A 19,981-nucleotide genomic window follows, 5' to 3' on the forward strand; every position below is an offset into this window, starting at 1 on the left:
ACGTACGTATATTCACATTTATCTATCTCGTCACACCATATTTTCTACACTTTTAAAACTCAGCAATGTTTTGCAAGAAGGTTTCAATTGAAAGCAATATGTTATGCAAATTTCATTGAACCTCAGATCTTTGGTAGCAAAAGAATCATTTTTCCAAGATGCTAGGAGAGAGGCGCAGCTTCATATACTTACAATACTTACTGTACTCATGGAGTTAAAGTGTTTGCTCTGACCTACTAGTGTGAGAGGGCTGTAGAACCAACAGTTTCTTGACCCAACTAAGGACTGGTTAGTCTAAAACTAGAAGTGCAGTATCTAGCGCTATAAGCATAACTGTGTAGACATTTTTCATGTCACAAACTGTGTGACACGTTTTCTCTTAGAAGCTACCCCAGCAGATCCTTTTAGTTACCACTGGAACTTTATAGAAGGTATCTAGCGCAGTCTGAAAATACGATGTTTTGCTAATTCTTGAGTAGCACATATACATCAGATACCAGATGCATTTTATATACAAAAATTTATTAGTATATATGTCTACAAGTAGGTATATAAATGAGCATGCATTATTATACGCAGATCACTGTTAATTTTTACATACAATTCAGCTTATTTACAGCGTACATGTATATGATCTAAAATACTTTTTACAACAAAAATGATAAAAATCTGTATAACAATTTGACCTCAACAACAGGAAGCATACAGTTAAAACGTAACACGCTTATATAAAATAGGATATAAACTTCATGTGTCTTATTGTGTTGTACAGCAACACCTGAGCCATGTGTGTATGATGATGACAACAATGCACCATGCACTTCACAATTCCGGGAACCTAATGGTAGATGCACCAATACACAAAGTCCAAAAAAGACATGGGGAATGGCAAGGTCACCGTACTCCAGAATTCTTCCACCTAAATATGAGGATGGTAAATATCATTAAGTTACATTTTCACATTTGAAGAAGCTATAGAATTAAATGAGACCAATAGTTTAAATGTTATCATACTCATATTGCCTATGAAACAGTTTGATGCCTCTAACCTGTTGTTTATATTTCATAAGATTTGAAAACTTTAATCAGCAGAGATCTCTCTTTGTCGGATAGCCTGAGGTATTCGCAGCCAAAGTTAACAAATATGCATTAAGCAGTCATTTGTGATGTTATATTTTGCTTGTAAACATAAAACAAAATTTTATAGCAAAGCTAGCGGAATTCCGGTGTTGCGGGGGTATTAAAAATCAGCTTATAAGCAATGAGAGGTGATGTAGTTGCCTGTCATTTGCCATTAGCCTGTCACATTGCCAATGGATACTTTGAATAAGCTTATTTAATAAAAGCCGTGAAAGCAAGCATAAAATTATGTTGCGCCGTAACGGAGAGCGGTGCCGTATTTTCACCCACATACTGAGATATGTTGCTATAAAGGTACTAGTAGTATCCAACTCATCCAATAAACCCATCAATCTTGTGTAGCTAAATTAGAAAGGTATCAGCCTGACAAATGGGAGGTTCGGTGATTAATTCTTCTGCGATACGGGTTCTTCCTTCCTAAATTTTAATAGCTATAACTGAACAGGTGACTATAAAATAAAAATTGCTAATAAAATTAACAAACCAAACTACACGAAGACCCACAAACGTGGAGATTTATATATATATATATATATATATATATATATATATATATATATATAGAAAGATTTTAAAGCACTCATAAATGGCAGTCCTAGCAATAACTGATATTCTTTGTTTATTATATAAGCTACTTCTAAGGCTATAACAAGTTAATTCTGGGGTGAGTTACTGTCATTTGAGATGATGATCACCTTGCTGTAACTAATCAATTTTACCAAAGCAGAACTTCTAAAGCAATGATTCTTTGCAATATATTTTACTTAACGTCTTCTTAGTTGGCCTCATTTACACTTTGAATTTTACTTTAAATAAGGAACTTTCTGGTAAAACAGACATAAAATAAAAAACTGAAACCTTCAAAAATTATGCTGCCTAATTTTGCTGACTTTCATGTTGCATGATGGTAATTGCTTTTAGTTCTTTGGTTTCTACAAGTATTTGCACTTTCTCAAGTCTAATTTAATAGAAATTTACATAACATATAGCTTGTTTGCTAGATTTGTTTGCTCGGACAACTATATAAGTTTATTTACTATGCTACAGGTTTGCAACAGAGACGAGTCACTGAATTCACATCAAACACTCCTCTCAAATCACCTCGAGAAGTTTCTACCACAGTCACTACAACGAATGTCGTACTTAACTTTGACGGAGTCAGCTCTCATGTCATGCAGTGGGGACAGTTCATTGCCCATGAGTTTACCCAGCTTACTCTAGCAGACCGTAAGCTAGCTATGTAACCATTTGCTAAACATAGTATTTGTAAGAGTGAGACTATCTGTTCATGATTTATGTCAGCGGATCAGCAGAATTAGTAACTCACACTGTTAGTGCAGTGGCAGCAGGTAGCAACAATTAGCAACAATTCATTACTTTGGTAAATATATTAATATATACATGTATATAGTTATGTATTTTTTTGGTGGGACTGTTAACCTACAGCTAAATATGAAAGAAACAAAAGCTTAGTAGTTTTTTTCTGGTGCTAAGCAAAATTTTTCTGTCCTGTTTTATAAATATGGAAAGATTAAAGCGAACATAGTAGATGTTGGAGTAGACAAACATAACGCATATTTGAGTTACATCAGTCGAAAAACATTTACAAAACTCCCTCCCTGTCAATGCTAGATGTTGCAACACTGCTAGCTCATTTTAAAGTAACTAAATTCTAAAAACATCAACACTGTTGACCCATGTGTGATCTACCTAGCAACTTTTGAAAGTTGTAGGTTTTTAAACTGCAAGTGTAAACGTTTTTATAACTTTTAGCCAATATCAAAAAAATGTTTACAAAACTCATTAAGATACTATAGTGCTAAAAATAGAAAGATTTTCTATCACTAATTTAAAAACTAGAGAGGTACATGTATATCAGTATATGTGATGCAATTAAGGTTTGTTTATATGTAAAGTTTGTCTTCTAGCTTTGCTAAAACGCTTGATAAAGTTTAATGTTTTTGTTTAATAATAAAATAACTTCATAAATTCTGCTCCTTTGAATAATGTTTTGTTAATTTACTGTAGGCAATGCAGCCTGCTGCCCAGACCAGATCTTTGAAGCGGCATTTGGGCGACCAGGGACTCGTGCCGAGCTGGAAGAAGTTCGACAACTAGTAGCCCAAGAAAGAGGAAATGTCTGTCAGCAGATTGAGCTACAGGATGATCCTGTATATGGACAAGATATCTGTATCAATCATATACGCTCTGGTGCAGCTCCCCTTCATGACTGCGTTTCAGGTCAGTTGAAAAGAACAGGTTGCTTCCGTCTTAATATCTTTATTAGTGAATCATACTTTGTTATTGGGTGTGCTGCCTGTTTGCCTGTGCGCATGCGCATGTGTGTATGTGCATGTGTGTGTGTGCATGTGTGTGCGTGTTTGTATCTGTTTACCTGTTAGTCTGCGTAAACAGTGTTTTAAAATTTTCGGCTGATTTCATTCAATCTTCATGCATATATGCTCTTTGCCTTTCGGCAGGGTGCTAAAACATTTGCCTTTAAAACTCCCTCTAATTCTCCAGAATAGGCCTTTGACAAATCTCCCTTCAGACTAGCTGAATGAAAATAAAAAATATTCTGTGCATCACGAGGCTTACAGCTAGTAATTCATAACTTTTATGTAATTATCATCCGATAATAAGAACAATTAAAACTTCTGATACTATCTGTTTTGCTTTAGACTTAAAACTGTAGACACTCTTTTTAAAGCCTTAATACTGTTTTTTATATTCAATGCCTTCTTAAATGTTAAATATGCCCTATCATACAAAAGAATAAATAAATTGTAGTTTCTAGAGGCAGATTGTAGATTGTTTGCTGCTTTGCTAATTTTCTGGTGATGCTTTGAATATTGATATATTTTAAACTGTTGCAACCACGGAATTTAGGAATATTGTTTGTCAACTATAAACTGTCAATATTTTTAGGTCCGAGAGAGCAAATGAATGCTATTACCCACGTCTTTGATGCGTCCAATGTTTACGGCAGCTCTCTGGAAGAGCAGCAAGCGCTGAGAGCACCCAGTGGAGGTAGAATGGCAACTCAGTCCGTCAATGGTGCCACACTTCCTCCTCCTGACACAGCTAACTGTCCAGCTTCTGCTGCTAGATGTCCGTTTGCAGGTGGAGACAACAGAATCAACACAACGCGTGAGTTCAACTATTTTTACTGTAAATGAAACATGTTGATTAACTTGTACAAGGTTGTCAAATAAGTTTAATTTATTTATATATTTTATTTAATTATTTATTTGCATGGTTAGAAAGAAATAAGAAAACATTTTCTCTGCGGTGATGTAAAAGAAAGTTCAAAAGTCCCTCACAACAAGAAAATTAAGGCAATACAAAATAATTAGCAAATCAATATGTGTCAATCAAGAAAAAACATGCTTTCACATAATTTCAAATGTCGCTAGAATGTTATTTGCTTGCCACTGATAGATCTGTTTTGTGGATTGTTAGCTATTTATGGGATCAAAATGCTACTGAAGTCAAATTGAAATTTCAAACAATGTTCAAATCTTAAAAGTACTTAGGGCTACCATTCCATAACATCCCATAAGGAAAAGATATTCAATTACTTGGTTTTTAACTTTTCATGGCAGCTCAAGGCTATTCATTGACTAATCAGCTACTGTGGCATAGCAGCATGTTTATAGTGGTTTAAAACTAGTTGAAGGCGTATAATTGAATATTTAATTTTTTACAGCAAATCTGGTTTCTGTCCACACGTCTTTTATTATTAAACACAACCAGATTGCTGACAGACTAGCGGCTCTGAACTCTAACTGGGATAATGAGAGGCTTTTCCAGGTATGATAAATCCTAACATTGTGAGAACTATGAGCACTTTGAGAAAGATTGTAGAAAAACCTTCATTTAGTTTCTTATGCTACTAATTTTTTAAATAAAAGTAATCTTCAAATAAGGAAGTTCTGCAAGTCTTGAATATCTATTAAATATAAGTTCTTAGAATTTTATCCTTACACCAGGTTTTTGATGGATTTAATATATTTTTTTCGTAAACAATTTTATCTATAAATGACAGTAAGTTAAAAATTTGGTGGTATGATAAACATCTGATTGCAAATGAGCTATATTTTTTCAAATTTTGCGTTCAAGGGAAAATTAATATTCATAATGGTAAAATCGGTAATATAATAAATAAGTCAGACAACTCCTAATATAGGAATTGCATAAAGGTACACTCACTACTCATCTCACTACAAATATTAAAAACTGCAACAATTACATAAAAAGTATTTGCTTTAAAAGCCTTTGGGTTTATGATGGGAATAGCACCAAGTATTTATGTTTTGGAAGTACATAGAATGTACCAAGATTCAATATGCAAGGCTGATTTCTTACCAGAAACACTTGTTTTACTATATTTTAATTGAAGCTTCATCATAAATAATCCTTTTTGACAATAATAAAAACCTTCTTTAGTTTTAAAGTACAATTAAGCCATTTCGAACATTCCCATTTTGTGAGAATATAGCTGCGCATAATGTTAGCTGACAGATTTATACAAATTAGATGTGCTTTTTTGCTGAAAGTCTACAGTAACCATTTGTGTCTCAACCAGAATGTTTATTATATTATTATATAAATAATACCTGAACAGAAAAGGTGAAGATGATCTGCAAGAAGATTTTCTGCAATAATGTTATTTTATTGCGTAGAAATTATGCCTGTTATTCAACACGGCTCTATCAATTAAACATTATGTAATGGCACAAATCTATTTTTATATAACTGGTATTAGTAAATATTGCTCATTGTACTCTTGTTCCTCTATAATTGTTTACATTTTTAATCTAAATCAATATTTACATTTTTATTCTAAATAAAGCGAATGTTAATATTAATAGGAAACAAGAAGAATCATCGCTGCTATACAGTCAAACATTCATTACTATGAGTGGCTGCCGATTGTTCTTGGAAATTCCATCATCAGAAAGTACAAACTAAAAAAATATGACGGTCATGACCCAAATGTGAATCCAGCCATTTAGTATGTATTTCTATTAGTATTAGTATATCTCTAGTATGTATCTCTATTAGTATATCTCTAGTTTGTATTTCTATTAGTATATCTCTAGTATGTATCTCTATTAGTATTAGTATATCTCTAGTATGTATCTCTATTAGTATTAATATACCTCTAGTATGTATTTCTATTAGTATTACCATGTCTCTAGTATGTGTCTCTATTAGTATATCTCTAGTATGTATCTCTATTAGTATTAGTATATCTCTAGTATGTATTTCTATTAGTATTAGTATATCTCTAGTATGTGTCTCTATTAGTATATCTCTAGTATGTATCTCTATTAGTATATCTCTAGTATGTATCTCTATTAGTATATCTCTAGTATGTATCTCTATCAGTATTAGTATGTCTCTAGTATGTGTCCCTATTAGTATTAGTATATCTCTAGTATGTATCTCCCTTAGTATTTAATTCCATTTGAATAAAATTCACCAAATACTCAACTTCTTTAAATACAGAAGTGTAGGTGTGAATCTCGATTGAGATGTTATAAGAGAAAAGACTTGGGTAAATATTTAACCTATTTTTTTATTGGCCATAGTTTTATTTTTATTTTTAGTTTTATTTTAAACAGAAATATTTTTCTAATTGTGTTTTGCAAAATCATAAAAAAACATCAAGTTTTTGCCTAAAAACTTTTGAATATAAAGAATATTATCCCATAACTAAACGTGAGCAAAGCGATTGTTTGGGAGTTTCATGATAAAGGCATATGGGCTCACAACTCTTGAAAATTATTCATAAACGGCCGTCGCAAACCTTTGCACCAAAATCTCATCAATAAATTTAACCATTTTTCAATGGAGTCGTTTAAGTATAATAACGATACAAAACACATATAAACCTATTTAAATATGTTACCAAGTCTTTATTATTTGTAGAAAATTTCCTAAACCTTACTCATCTGATTAGATTATACATAATTGGACAGATTAATTCGGCCTAAAATCGTTATTAAAACTTGTCAAGTTTTATTTTTATCAAAATGAAGACCGGCAAATGAAACGTCGAGCGACAGAGAATAGAACCATTAAGTTGTGCGCATTTCACGAAAAAAAAACACGCACATTTCATCAGTCTATAGCATTGTCAAATTACCGAAGGTTTTTGTAATTAACGTAGAAGTACTGAAAAGTTATCGTTTCTTTTTTGCCGATTTCAAAGTAACTGACATTTTGAACACTTATGAGTATTTTGGTATTCCAACTGATGTCCAAAGCAGTGAGAGTAAAGGAAATGACGATGATATTTTTTCTAACAGTTCATATGAGATTATTACAATATTTAATTATAAGAATAATTATTAGATTTTATAAGATTATAATAAGATTTAATTATAAGAATAATTATTAGATTTTATAAGATTATAATAAGATTTAATTATAAGAATAAGCATTCGAATTTACAAGATTGAAGTATATAGTGATCGATGTTGACCAATATGTTACTGTTATTATTTTTTCTAAATAATTTTTAGTTTTGTTAAATAGATTTTCTAAAAATCTAGATAAATATCACAACTTCTTGATATTGTTAGTTATGACGTTTTGAAATGTAAACAAAATTGTGCATTGGTTTTCTATTATCACAGTATTACTATATTAATAATATTGGTTATTCTAATAATATCAGCGCATTTTACTTCTAATGTTGCATTTCTCCTATTGCGGGGGAGAGATATAAACATATAATATTTTCCTTTCATTATTGCTGTTTGTTATACATAATAATACCCACACCCAGTACATTACAGCTACCATTGCAGTTATCCTATTACACTGCAGTGCCATTTGACTGCTAATATTGCATTTCTCAACCATCAGTACCCTTTCTTTTTTTTAATATCACTTTGGTCGTGGGCTGTATGACAGGGAAATTTCTAGTTATAGTTTATTATCATAATTATTTAAATTAATATAATTTATTTAACTACAAAAAATTTTTTATAGTTCACCTATAAAACTTTAACCTAAAGGTTCTGTATTTAAAGTTTTATTACAGTAAACTTACTCGTAGTAAATCTTCTGCAATGTATCTAAATGTGTAGTTTTCTTTGAAGTTTTCTATAGTTTGAATTATAATACTTTATGAAAAATTAATAATCAGTACTTGCCATTAACTTTTTCATTTATTTTTCCTTAAACTTTCACCTAATATTCGCTAACTACTAAACTTTTATATACAAAAGTGTGGGTGTGAATCTCAGTAGAGATGTTATAAGTAAAAAGACTTAGATTATCATACCAAAAGACTTGCCATACCAAAATCCTAAAAAGGGTATAAAGTTTTTCACCAAAAGTTTGTTAGGTGAAAAAAAACTATAGTTTCTTATTATAGTTATTCAAATTATTATAATTTATTTAGCTATAACCTTTTTCATAGCTAACTGATAAAACTTTCGCTTAAAGGTTTTGCATTGACAATTTAAACATTTACCTTTCTTAGTAGTAAAATCTTCTGCATCGGATTTAAATGTGTTGTTTTCTTTGATGTTTTCAGTAGTTTGAATGATAATACTATATAAAAATTAATAATCTGTACTTGCCATAAAACATGGCCAGAGTATTCTCAGGAAATGGGCATTTAAATTTTCTTTTTTTTTTCATTAAATTTTAACTTAAAGTCAATCCATGAAGCCTGCATCATATGTTATCAAAAACGGTTGATGCCAAAAGATGGTTTGGATTTAAGAATATAATTCTTGCTATAAAACACTATTGTAAAATCAGTTTATGTTTCTTTACCTAATGCCTTATTACTACAATCGGTAAGTTAATGTTTTAAAAATGTTTTATGCTCTATTTCTATGACGTTTTCAGCTTGTAATTGCTAATAACAAGCTTATAACGCAAATTAGGGCTTCAATTCAGGCTGATGTGCAGGTCAAAATCAATAGCAGATGTAAACATGAGATCTGATACAGAGACTTCTGGGTAGCACTTTATTAGTTTGTCTATGAGAGTCTATTTCTTTATTATTGTTCTGGAACTCTATCAGTGTTTACATGTACTTCAAGAAAAACTAAATTTGTTTTACAGTAACGAGCTGGCTGCAGCTGCCTTTAGATTTGGCCACTCTTTAATCAACGGTCTGTTCACCTTGGAGAAGGACAGCGGAGCATCTGTGACCGCTGATCTACGAACAAGTTTTAATGACTTTAACACCATCTATAATGATGGTAAGTGTCTTGTATTGAAAGATTATTGATGTGTTTTAAGTAAAAACACTACAATATATCACCAACCAGCTAACATCTTCTACTCTTTTAATATTAAGATGAGCTTACACAAAATCCCAGCAGATTTTATCCCAAAGTATCGTTATTTTTTACCATTTGTGATATTTTTAATGTTTCTGGTGATCAGATTGCCAGGATTTTCAAGATTAAAATCCACAAAAGTTTATCACTGTTAAAAGACTTATATCAAGTGAAGGTGTGTGATTATGAAGTCTATAGTTACAAAGGGGCTGAAATAATAGAAACGCTTAACACTGCAACTTGAAAACGATTGCAGATATCAAATGTAATGGTATAGACTAGTGGCGTTGTTTTGCATGAATGTTTTTCTGAGCATTTTAACGAAAATGAATTTTTGTCAATTCCGATCTTGAAGCATCCTGGCAATCAGACCACCTCAAACATCAAAAACAATTGCAAATAATAGAAAAATACTGATATTTTCTAATAAAAATCTGTTAAATCTTTTGTGAAAGATTATCGTTAAATTTTGGTTGTATCACAAGTACCCAAAGCTACTACTCCAAAGTTAATTAAAGGTTTTTAACATGAGTAATGTACAGATGATCCGCTCAGTAACAAATGTCATGCTGAGCCCAGTAACAGCCTGATGAGAGTTGTTGATTCAGGTAATACCAGAGTTCACTGTACTGACAAGTATTCTAATAACTTACAGGTACAAAGCAATGTGTTAGAGGACTGAGTACAGATGTTCCATGGAAGGTAGACAAGAACTTTCCTGGACCTGTAAGTAGTGTTAGCTAATTAAATATGGCTATTTGTAGTACATGAATGTATGTATTTCTTGTAGGTATTGGGACAGCTTACCGTTATATTTTGTATTGATTTAACTGACCAACCACTAGTTAAATGTATTTGTTACATGTGTACGCTATGCATCATTTGTTAATTATAAGTTACATATATTTGCTTGCATATGTTGTACTCGTGTTATTGTGAGAAGCTCTAGTTTCATTAGCTGTGTGTAATTACCTAATCACACACAGCTTGTAATAGAATATTGGGGAAGGCCGAAGTACCCTAATGTAGTAATAATTATCAATGATATCAACTTCTAATTGATTCTATTAGAGTGTTACTGCCAAAGACTAAATGCCAAGTGCTAATTGCTGAATACTTATTGCCAAATGCTAATTGTTATTTGCAAGTTGCTAGATGAGAGCGGTAAACTTAATTTTTAATGAATAGATAGAATTTCCACTTCTCACAGAAAACTGAAATAAATATGTTATATCAGTTTATTTTGTTAATCTTCATTTCTTAAGTTATATAAAGTCTCAATCTTTTACTTGCATATTTTAGATGAGAGACTTCCTGTTCAATCAAATGAGTGACATTGTATCTCTGAACATCAACCGTGGCCGTGACCACGGGCTAAACTCCTATGTTGACTACAGGTTAGTCTTCTATAGACACAAATCTATGACAAGAATCAAGTGAAACTGATTTATAGTTTCAATACGAGTTTTATCAGCCATTGTAAAAACATTATTATTAACATAATTATTATTTTCTATTCAAACTTGAAGTTTTTTATTGAGTTTTTAAATTGCAACAAAACTATTAGGAGCTAGTTGTTTTTACACATTCATAAGTATATACCAAGCATTTAGGAAGTTTTATGCATACAACGGATAGTGAAGGAAGATTTTAGCATTTGTAATATGTAAGACAGATACTACGAGCAGTAACTGGTGATGTAAGTGATCACAGTAGGACAACTATAAAAACCAAAATTATAATGATGAAAAATCTGTTCTCATTATTGTTTCCAGATTATCTCATGAAGCCGCGTGATCCTAGCTTTTGAGCTTTGCATGTGCATATCTCATTGATTTAGCGCTGTCTATTATTGGTGACTCCCGGTGCAGAGTATCTCACAGAGCCAGAGTAGTGACTTTTTAATGACTTTTTAGTCATTTATTGAACCTTGCTAAAACTTTGATGTTTCAGTAAACAAACTATTTTTAGCAATGACTAATCAATAATAATACCAATAATAATAATAATAATAATAGTAGTTAGATGGATTGAAGTAGTAGTCTACAAAAGTAGTGGTAGTACAAGCTATAGTAGTTCTGTACAGTATCTCTAATACTAGTAGTAGTAGAAGTGTTAGATTAAAGCTTGTGCTGACAGTATCTCTAAGACTGGTAGTGGTAATGTTAGTATCAGTAAATTAGTAATAGTACTGGCAGAAGTAGTAGCAGTAGTAGTAGTACTAGTTATAGTGGGAGTAATAGTAGTAGTAATAATAGCTATAGTAACTAGCTGTAGTAGTAGTAGCAATAGTAGTAGTAATAGCAATAGTAGTTGTAATAGTAGTATTAATTGCAATGGTTGTAGTAATAGAAGTAGTAATAGCAACAGTGGTAGTAATAGTAGTATTAGTAGTAGTAATAGTAGTAGTAGTAGTAGTGGTAGTAGTAATAGTAGTAGCAGTAGTAGTAGTAGTAGTAGTATTGCCAGTTAAATTGATAACTAATCTCAATAAACAAGCTATCATACTAACTCTACAAAGACACCATATAACAAGATAGACAAACTAGTCAATCAAACATATTTACAGGAGACACTATGGACTCTCTGTACCACGGAACTTCAATGACCTCCGTGCTACTCACCCCTCAGATGTTGTTGATCAGTTGAGTAGTCTATATACAACAGTTGATGATGTTGAGCTCTACATCGCAGGTACAAAAGTACAATGCTTGTAGAAGAACTCAGTGATTGTTAACATTTTCATTTGATGCAATTGCTTTGCAGCTAGTAAACATTCAGCAACCACACTGGATGGCTGCCTTGCTAACGTCTAATTGATTCTAATGCCAGTTTTAGATTCATTTCTTAGAAAACTGGATAGAATAGTTTAACCAAGCTACAACTGACAAAAAAATGGACAGATAATTATTGCTAATGAAAAGATTTTATTTGATGCGAACCAAACTATAATTTTAACTTAGCTTGCATCTATTTAAGATTATGTTCAGTTTTTGTTTGATGTTCTGGTAAATATCCAATGCATTTGCCCAACAATTTGCATTCGAATTGCATTCGAATTCCCAACAATGAATCCACTATATTGAATCTGGTAGTCGTAAGTGTAGATTGTCTTTCCAATCTCTGTTGATTAATATTTTCTCTTGAATATATTATACTAGCAGGACTGTGGAGCGCAGTTTAAAGGTGTATAGGTAGTGGTTAAGGAAAAACAAAGGAACTACCCTTTTTTTCAGTCTGTTACTGCGTAAGTTATTGAGTGTCAGTTAATTCTTTTTTTCTGCCTTCTGACAACAGTTTTGAAAACAAGTTTTGAAATAATGTATGGGTAGTAGAAATAGTAGTAGAACTTAGATATCTTAAGCGTGTGCTTCCTTGCTGGCTGTTTATATAAAATGATGCTACTGCATTTGACTTCTGACATCATACTCAGTATCCTTTATAACTGTATCTGGGTAGCTCATTCAGTTTATTGATGTCTATATCTGTGGTGTTGTTTTAGAGTTACTGGTAGTTTACTTAGGAAGTCACTCTTGTTATTTCTTATAAGGTGTGACAGAGTTCCCAGTACAAGGAGGTCTAATAGGAGAGCTCTTTGCTAATATACTTGGTGATGGATTTAGTAGGTCCAGAAAAGGAGACAGATTTTTCTTTGAGAGCTCAACTAGTGGTCTATCTCGAGGTTGGTGTGGTTACCTTCAACTTATTTAGAATGGTCTTTTTTCATTTCATGCTGTTGCTGTGGATAACAGATTATTCCTTTAGAGCTTACACTCATTATTTCTTGTTTTTATAGCTCAATGTTTTGCAAAGATTCTATCAGATTATGTAAAAATTGTTGAATATTGTAATAAAAGACTGCATCAAGTTTATCATTGTGATCAGCATTTCTGTTTGTGACAGCTATCTGTGAGAATTGTTTGGCCTAATTTTAGCCCAAATCGCTGCCATTAGACGATACTCTTATGCTCAGCTGACGTGTGAGGCTCATGGATTACCGACGATTGTCAAGAAACAATTCTTTGGTGATGGAAAGTAAGTACATCCATCAAACTCAATTTAGTGCTGTAAACACCAACCATAAGTTAGATGGTTTGACAAGGTTAAATCTAAAAGCACTCAATGACTGGCAGTGAAATACAGAATCCAATCGCCCTATTAGTAAAAAAGTCAGATAAATTCTTTTTGCAAAGCTAGAAAAAAAGTGCTCTGGAAATGAAATGTGAACCAAACTGGGGAATATTTAAAAATGTTCTGAAAAAGAGTGAAAATCTCTACAATTTTATTACCAAAAGTAAAGAAAACAAATTAGCTTTATGTTATATTTTATATATTAATATATCTATACCCTATATAGATTTATACAAATGCTTTTAGTTTATTTCTATTTGCTGTGTGTTGAATTTTATAGCATATGCCTTAATGAGATGTGGTCTTGCAATGAATACTCACATAATGAGCAATGAATGGATACTGACAGAAAATAAATGAAAAACTCATCAGTGATTTTATGTTCTTCACAAGTAGAACTGTTTAGTTAACTAGCTACTTACACTGTATAAATGAATATACATGTAGGTAGATCTCTTTGTACAGATTCTGAATTGTGAAATTTTGTGATTTGAGTAACTAAAGCTCCCATATATAAATATTTCACCATTCTCTGAAGACTTTCTATTTGATTTTTAGCAATGGAGCTCGAACATTCAGCTGTGCCAACTTTCCAGAACTTAACCTTAATCTCTGGCGTGATAGGAGAGGGAGTTACGCCTCAATCTAATTGCCATTGGTCAACTTAGAAATAAATAAATCACTGCCATAAAAATTACATCAATACTTCTAGATTTACAGGTGTTTGTGCTCTGTCTTTTTCAACTTGCTGAACAACCTAAAAACAACAATCCCACTTAAAACATTTTATAGAATCATCCTTAGCAAATAGTTGTAATAATTTATAACAAAGCAAAAACACATGTGCAAGACAGAACTACAATACAAGTATACTCAAGCAATACTGAAGAAAATTAAACAAATAAATAGGAACAAGAATAAATTAATGTGAAGTGATTAATAGTAAACCAAGGTCGCAAAAGAGATGACCTTAGAATATAGAAATGTATTTCACTTATTTTAGAACAGTGAAAATGAAAGCTTCCCCTCCCTTATACTGAGTATTTATAATGTAAAACCAACTGTGCTGTGTCAGCAGGAATAATCTTAGTGATGCAAGATTATTAAAGGAAAAAAACAACTTGTAATTATAGCAATGTTAACTGCTGTTGCTGGTGCTAGGTTTCCAGTGAGTCACTAGTTTTACTAACCAACTAAATGTTATTAATCAATCGTGCCATTTCATGGGTTAACAACAGGCAACATAGTAAAGTAAGACACCTTGCTGATTTTGCTTACAAACTATTTAAATAATTTTTACTTGTATAACATGGAACAAACTTGCAGAAATTCTACTGTTGAAATTTCAAGCATGATAATCACTTTTAAAAGACACATCATATCATTATCATAATGACAATTAAAAAAGATGGTATTTTCTTTATATCCAGAAAGCCTAAGTTTTCCTTCAGAGCAGCGCATAGCAAGTGTTTCATTCCTCTAATTGTTGCTTTACATTTTGGGTACGTGACATTCATTGGTCTTGTGCAGTTAGATCAAAAGTGTAATTGTGAAAAAAATCATATAAAAAAGTATATAAATACCAGGTACTAATGTCACCATATTTTTCATGTGTTCTTCGTTCCCTTGTGCTTCAAGCTTTTGTAGCCTTTCGTCATTTGACTGTGCATCGATTTTCGTGTCTTGTCTTATCTTGCAAGCTCTTTGATCTTCTTTCAACAGTATATTTGTGTCTCTTTTGGCCTGTTCTTACTATTTGTTGTTCGAACCTCTCAACAGACTTTTCTATGAATTTATTTTGGGAATTCTGAGCAGCCTTGATTTTGTATGTTTTATTTCTCTGAGTAGCTTCTTCAGCTGTTTTACCCTGAAGCTTTTGAGCAATGACAAATTCTTTTTGCCTCATTCCATTCTGCAATTTCTTGAGCAGTTTTGTTTCAACAAACATGTGAACCTCTGGTCTTTTAATTTTCAATTCTTGTTACTGATGTTTAAAGGCTTTTTTCAGTAGAGTTGCTTTTATAAACGCTTCTTGATTTTCTTTGATTTGAAAAATTTTGGTTCAAGTAAAGCAAATAAACATTGAAGAAAAATTACTTTTTTTAATGAAATTAAAGTTGACCTTGCAGATAAATTTTGGTTGATAGCAACATTGATTTTAAAACTGACTAGTGTGCTTTTGGAAGGTTTATTTAGAGCTATGATAAAAAAGGTACTTCAGTCTCTTACAACCTTTGTATATTAAAGTTCAAACTTGTTTCATTGATGACCACGCAAGAAGTATTGCAAATATTCTCAATAACTGTACCATTCTTTTTCAATTATGTGTACAAGCTTTCAAAAATCAATAAGAAAATTTATTCAAGTTAAAAACATTGATTTCTGCAATTTTCAATCAAATTTTACTACTTTACTTCCAGCAGCTGGCCTTGGCTTTAGCCATCTAATAAGTTCACTTTGGCCTAAGGATCTTGCATGCCAATTATTACCTCTCCAAGTGCAAGCGTCTTTATTGCAATAAAAAATAAACAAGCCAACATAAAAACTCAAAAACACCAAGAAAAAATATATTAATAATAATGCTACATTGTTTAAATTGAATAGCAGCAGTTAACAAAAGATCTACAATTTTTTCAGAATAAATGTTGTTAAATTCCTACTGGTCATTTACCAATAAGAAGAAATCAAGTAAGAGGACCTCCTGGCTTGGTCACTTTGTATAGATAGCCATTATGTCATTTGGTGGTTTAATCTTGACCCGGGGTCGGGCTAGTCCCGCTTAGCCATGGAGCCTATAATATGCATAGATGCATGTATAGCATGCATTTTTTTCTTTGAGCTCTGAACATGGACACTGTAACCATTGGAGTTCAAAAATAAGTCCTTCCACCACCTGGGTGCAATCACCATGTTAAGCTTATTAGGAAGCAAGAAGATTCTGACACGGTGGCAGACATGCATGTATACTAGCCGCTAGTACACAAATAGGATCTGCAGTCGTCAAGAGGTGTTAGCCGCTCTGGAAGCAATGAAGTTGGCAAGTTTTCCAAGGGTGTCAAATAGACATATAATGCTCATACATGAAGATGAAGATAGCCTGCGAACCAAATGTTAATCTCATACTAAAATTGAAATTACTCTTACCCGTATGGGTTTAGTTATTTTCCTCCCATACTTACAAGCTGGGTTGTAGCAGCTCTCGCCAATCCAAAAACCTGCTGCTTTCTGTTTGAACCTGTTAATCCTGTGGACACACTTGTTGCGGTTTTACCTGCTCCCAAGCCCTGACTAATCACCTTGGTCGTCTTTCCTCCTTCTAACATTGGGTCTTCTCAGTCGAAAAATGGGTGGATGTTAAACTCAGCATTTGAACCTAGTTCCTTAAATTCTCTTTGGCTTCCAAGAATTCCTGTGGGTATTCACAGGATCGGTGAAAGCAGCGTGTTCATGGTTATCCATTCTACCTGTTTTTTCACGGCTAGCCTGACGGCTATTGTAAAGCGCTGTGGGATTTCTTTTGCCATGTATTTCCTATTATAGTCAAATTTTCTTTTATGCATACATGATGTCTCGTCCTCTTTCAATTAACCATAATCTACACCACTTTCATAGGGTATGCCCAAAGTCAACTCTATTAGTTGGTCAAACGTGAATTCACTAGACGAGTATCCCAATGGCAATGCAGCTTTCCTATAGGCTGACAAAGTGGCATCCTTGTCGTAGGTTTTGTGCCACAAAAATCTTACAGTTTAGACTGCACTATCTGCTAAGCCATTTAAGGATGGACATCTGGAGCTGCTAGTAGCCAATCTGAAACCTTGTTTTCTTACAAAACCCCTAAACCCATATCTGCCGAGTTTAGGAAGTTTAGGGATTCCCTTAGCAGCCCTATGAACGTGGTTGTTATAACAAGTGCCATCATCTGACCTTACACACTTCGGGATTACGAATCTATAAAACACATCTTTCATGACATTAACTACTTTTCTAGATGTTTGAATTTCTATTAGTAAAGCTCCAATCTATTTAGAAAAGTTGTCAATAATGACAGACACAAGCCACCTCTGAAATGAAATACATCTGTGCATATAACCTCCGACGGTTCCTTCCTTCCGGTAACTTCCGACCTAGAAATACATAATACAAACATTGTATCTGTCTATCATATCTGCAATATTATCACTGACCTCTGGTCACCACCTGGTTGAATGCGTCTTCGATTATTCATAATACCTTCATGACCTTCATGACCTTCAATTTTTTGGGTACTCAGAACTACAATTTTTAGTACTGTTGCTCTCTAGTAGGTACCGCAGTGCTTTTACTCAAAGTTTTACTCTTTGCTCCTTCTAAATGAGCCTCTGAACCATAAGCCAGTGATCTAGCTCTGAGAGTGTCAGATAACCATGCCCAATCTAAATCCCTAGGAAATTCACTTTCAACTTTCATCCCCAAGGGCTCGACGGAAAAAACACATTTTAGGGGTGTTTTTGGTGGCCTGACACTCAGATTACCTTGCCCAATCTACATCACTTTCTTGCATCAATTGCCTATGTAGCATTGACTCTCTGAGTCTGTTAACAGCTATTGCAAGAGAAAAATCTATCCTGTTATCTTCACGGCTAAAATTAAATTTCTGCTGAGTCTCTCAAGTCTCAACTAATCACTTTCATTTTCATCATATACTTGGGAGCAGGTAACAAACTTCATACTCCTAACATATACTGTCATCTCCCTACCATAAATCTTTGCAGATGTTCTAAGACTATGAAACTCTTGCATAGCCAGTTCATAAGTAAAAGTTTCTGACTTTAAAATATATCCTACAGATTGTAATTTAGATTTTAGTGTATATCCTAAAGACTGTAGTTTAGATTGTAGTTTATATCCTACAGAGTGTAGTTTAGATTGTAGTTTATATCCTACAGATTGTAGTTTAGATTGTAGTTTATATCCTACAGAATGTAGTTTAGATTGTAGTTTATATCCTACAGATTGTAGTTTATATCATACAGATTGTAGTTTAGATTGTAGTTTATATCCTACAGAGTGTAGTTTAGATTCTAGTTTATATCCTACAGATTGTAGTTTAGATTTTAGTTTATATTCTACATATTGTAGTTTATTTTATTGCTTTTTGAATGCCAAAAGCAAACTTGGCCTCATGGCCAAGTTTGCTTATAGTACTAAACAAAGCAAGCAGTTTAATGTAATCACTAAAAATTTTCTGACCTCGGCCTTACACATTTGCAAATTGGTAAGTTTTACTTATAAGCCAAATTCTAATATCCAAGACTTGTAAGAATTTGCTATATCACAAAAGTTAATAATTAATTTAGGGAAATCATTTATATTAAACCTGAGGGCAGCCTTCGTTTGAGATAAGGAAAGCGCCACAAACGCAATCATCAGAAAAGGTAACTAAATTCTTACCCTCTTTTGTCTTGAAACAACTAGGTATCCAACTCATGTAACACAATATAACTAAACACTTATCCTTACACCACTCTTGAAGTCCACGCTGCAATTTGGGTGCAAAACACCTTCACTGAACTAACCTCCCCTCGCAAACCAAGTTTGCCTACAGCATCATGTTATATTCTTACTGGTCACTTACCAGTAAAAAAGAAGTCAACTAAGAGAATCTTGTGGCCTGGTCACTTTGTATATATAGCCTTCACATCATGCGATGTTCTAAGCCGGAGTCTTGTGAGTTCAAAGTAGCCTTGGAGCCTATAATATGCATAGAAGCGTATATAACAAACAAATTCGAAAAATAAACGTTGAAATTACGCACATAAAACTTCTTTAGCTTGAACATTTTTCTTAAATTGGGCAAATAGACCATCAAACCAACTTCCTATTAAAGAAAATGGCATTTGTCTGCTAAGGATTTATCTCCCTTGTTATTTAGTTTCTACTTAATCTTTAGTCATGGAAATGACATAATAAATATTTGCTTTGGAAGCAGTATGTTTAGAATTTTTTGTTAGATTGTTTTATTACCTAGTGTCTGTGATATTCTGATTCTTCTGTAATCAGTTTTTGCACTGGAATGAACTAGTTAATTGTAACTAGTAATAATTGCTCTATCTGTAGCATAGGTAAGGTCATACTCTCAGGGATCATTTCTATAGTATGTATCGCAAGGATCTCAACATCATGTTGTGTCCTAACCCAAACCACGATGAGAAGGAACAATGCTAGTTCCTGAGCGTGAAGCGAGCTTTGAGTGTCATTCACTGTATTGACTGCTCAGTGCTACTGAAGATCTTTTCTCTAGCTCTCGTGTTAGAGGATGGAACTAGCATATACTGAGTGGCTTTACAAGGTGAATATAACCGTCATAATTCAAATGAGACAAACAGTGCTTTTTTGTTATATGGTCAGTGTTT

General features: G+C 32.9%; 1 protein-coding gene and 1 non-coding gene across 2 annotated transcripts; both read left to right on the forward strand.

Annotated features, from left to right (window-relative positions):
- Positions 1–772: 772 nt before the first annotated feature.
- LOC137400505 (chorion peroxidase-like) lies at positions 773–14,235 on the forward strand. Its single transcript, XM_068086832.1, has 13 exons — positions 773–934; positions 2,188–2,367; positions 3,169–3,381; positions 4,069–4,290; positions 4,850–4,953; positions 6,015–6,157; positions 9,235–9,374; positions 10,111–10,181; positions 10,758–10,852; positions 12,025–12,149; positions 13,006–13,137; positions 13,391–13,490; positions 14,145–14,235. Exons 1-13 carry the CDS (start codon positions 886–888, stop codon positions 14,233–14,235), a joined length of 1,665 nt encoding a protein of 554 aa, XP_067942933.1. The 5' UTR covers positions 773–885.
- A 5,457-nt stretch (positions 14,236–19,692) lies between these two features.
- LOC137401269 (small nucleolar RNA U3) lies at positions 19,693–19,909 on the forward strand. Its single transcript, XR_010979316.1, has one exon. It is a non-coding gene; the product is annotated as a small nucleolar RNA U3 (small nucleolar RNA).
- The last annotated feature ends 72 nt before the right edge of the window (positions 19,910–19,981 follow it).

Source organism: Watersipora subatra, chromosome 7 (genome assembly GCF_963576615.1).
Source record: "Watersipora subatra chromosome 7, tzWatSuba1.1, whole genome shotgun sequence".
Lineage (NCBI taxonomy): Eukaryota > Metazoa > Bryozoa > Gymnolaemata > Cheilostomatida > Watersiporidae > Watersipora > Watersipora subatra.

Coding starts and splice junctions, on each gene's coding strand:
- LOC137400505 (XM_068086832.1), top strand. CDS start 886: ATGGCAAGGTCACCGTACTCCAGAATTCTTCCACCTAAATATGAGGAT. Junction 2,368..3,168: donor CCAGCTTACTCTAGCAGACC/GTAAGCTAGCTA, acceptor AATTTACTGTAG/GCAATGCAGCCTGCTGCCCA. Junction 3,382..4,068: donor CCTTCATGACTGCGTTTCAG/GTCAGTTGAAAA, acceptor CAATATTTTTAG/GTCCGAGAGAGCAAATGAAT.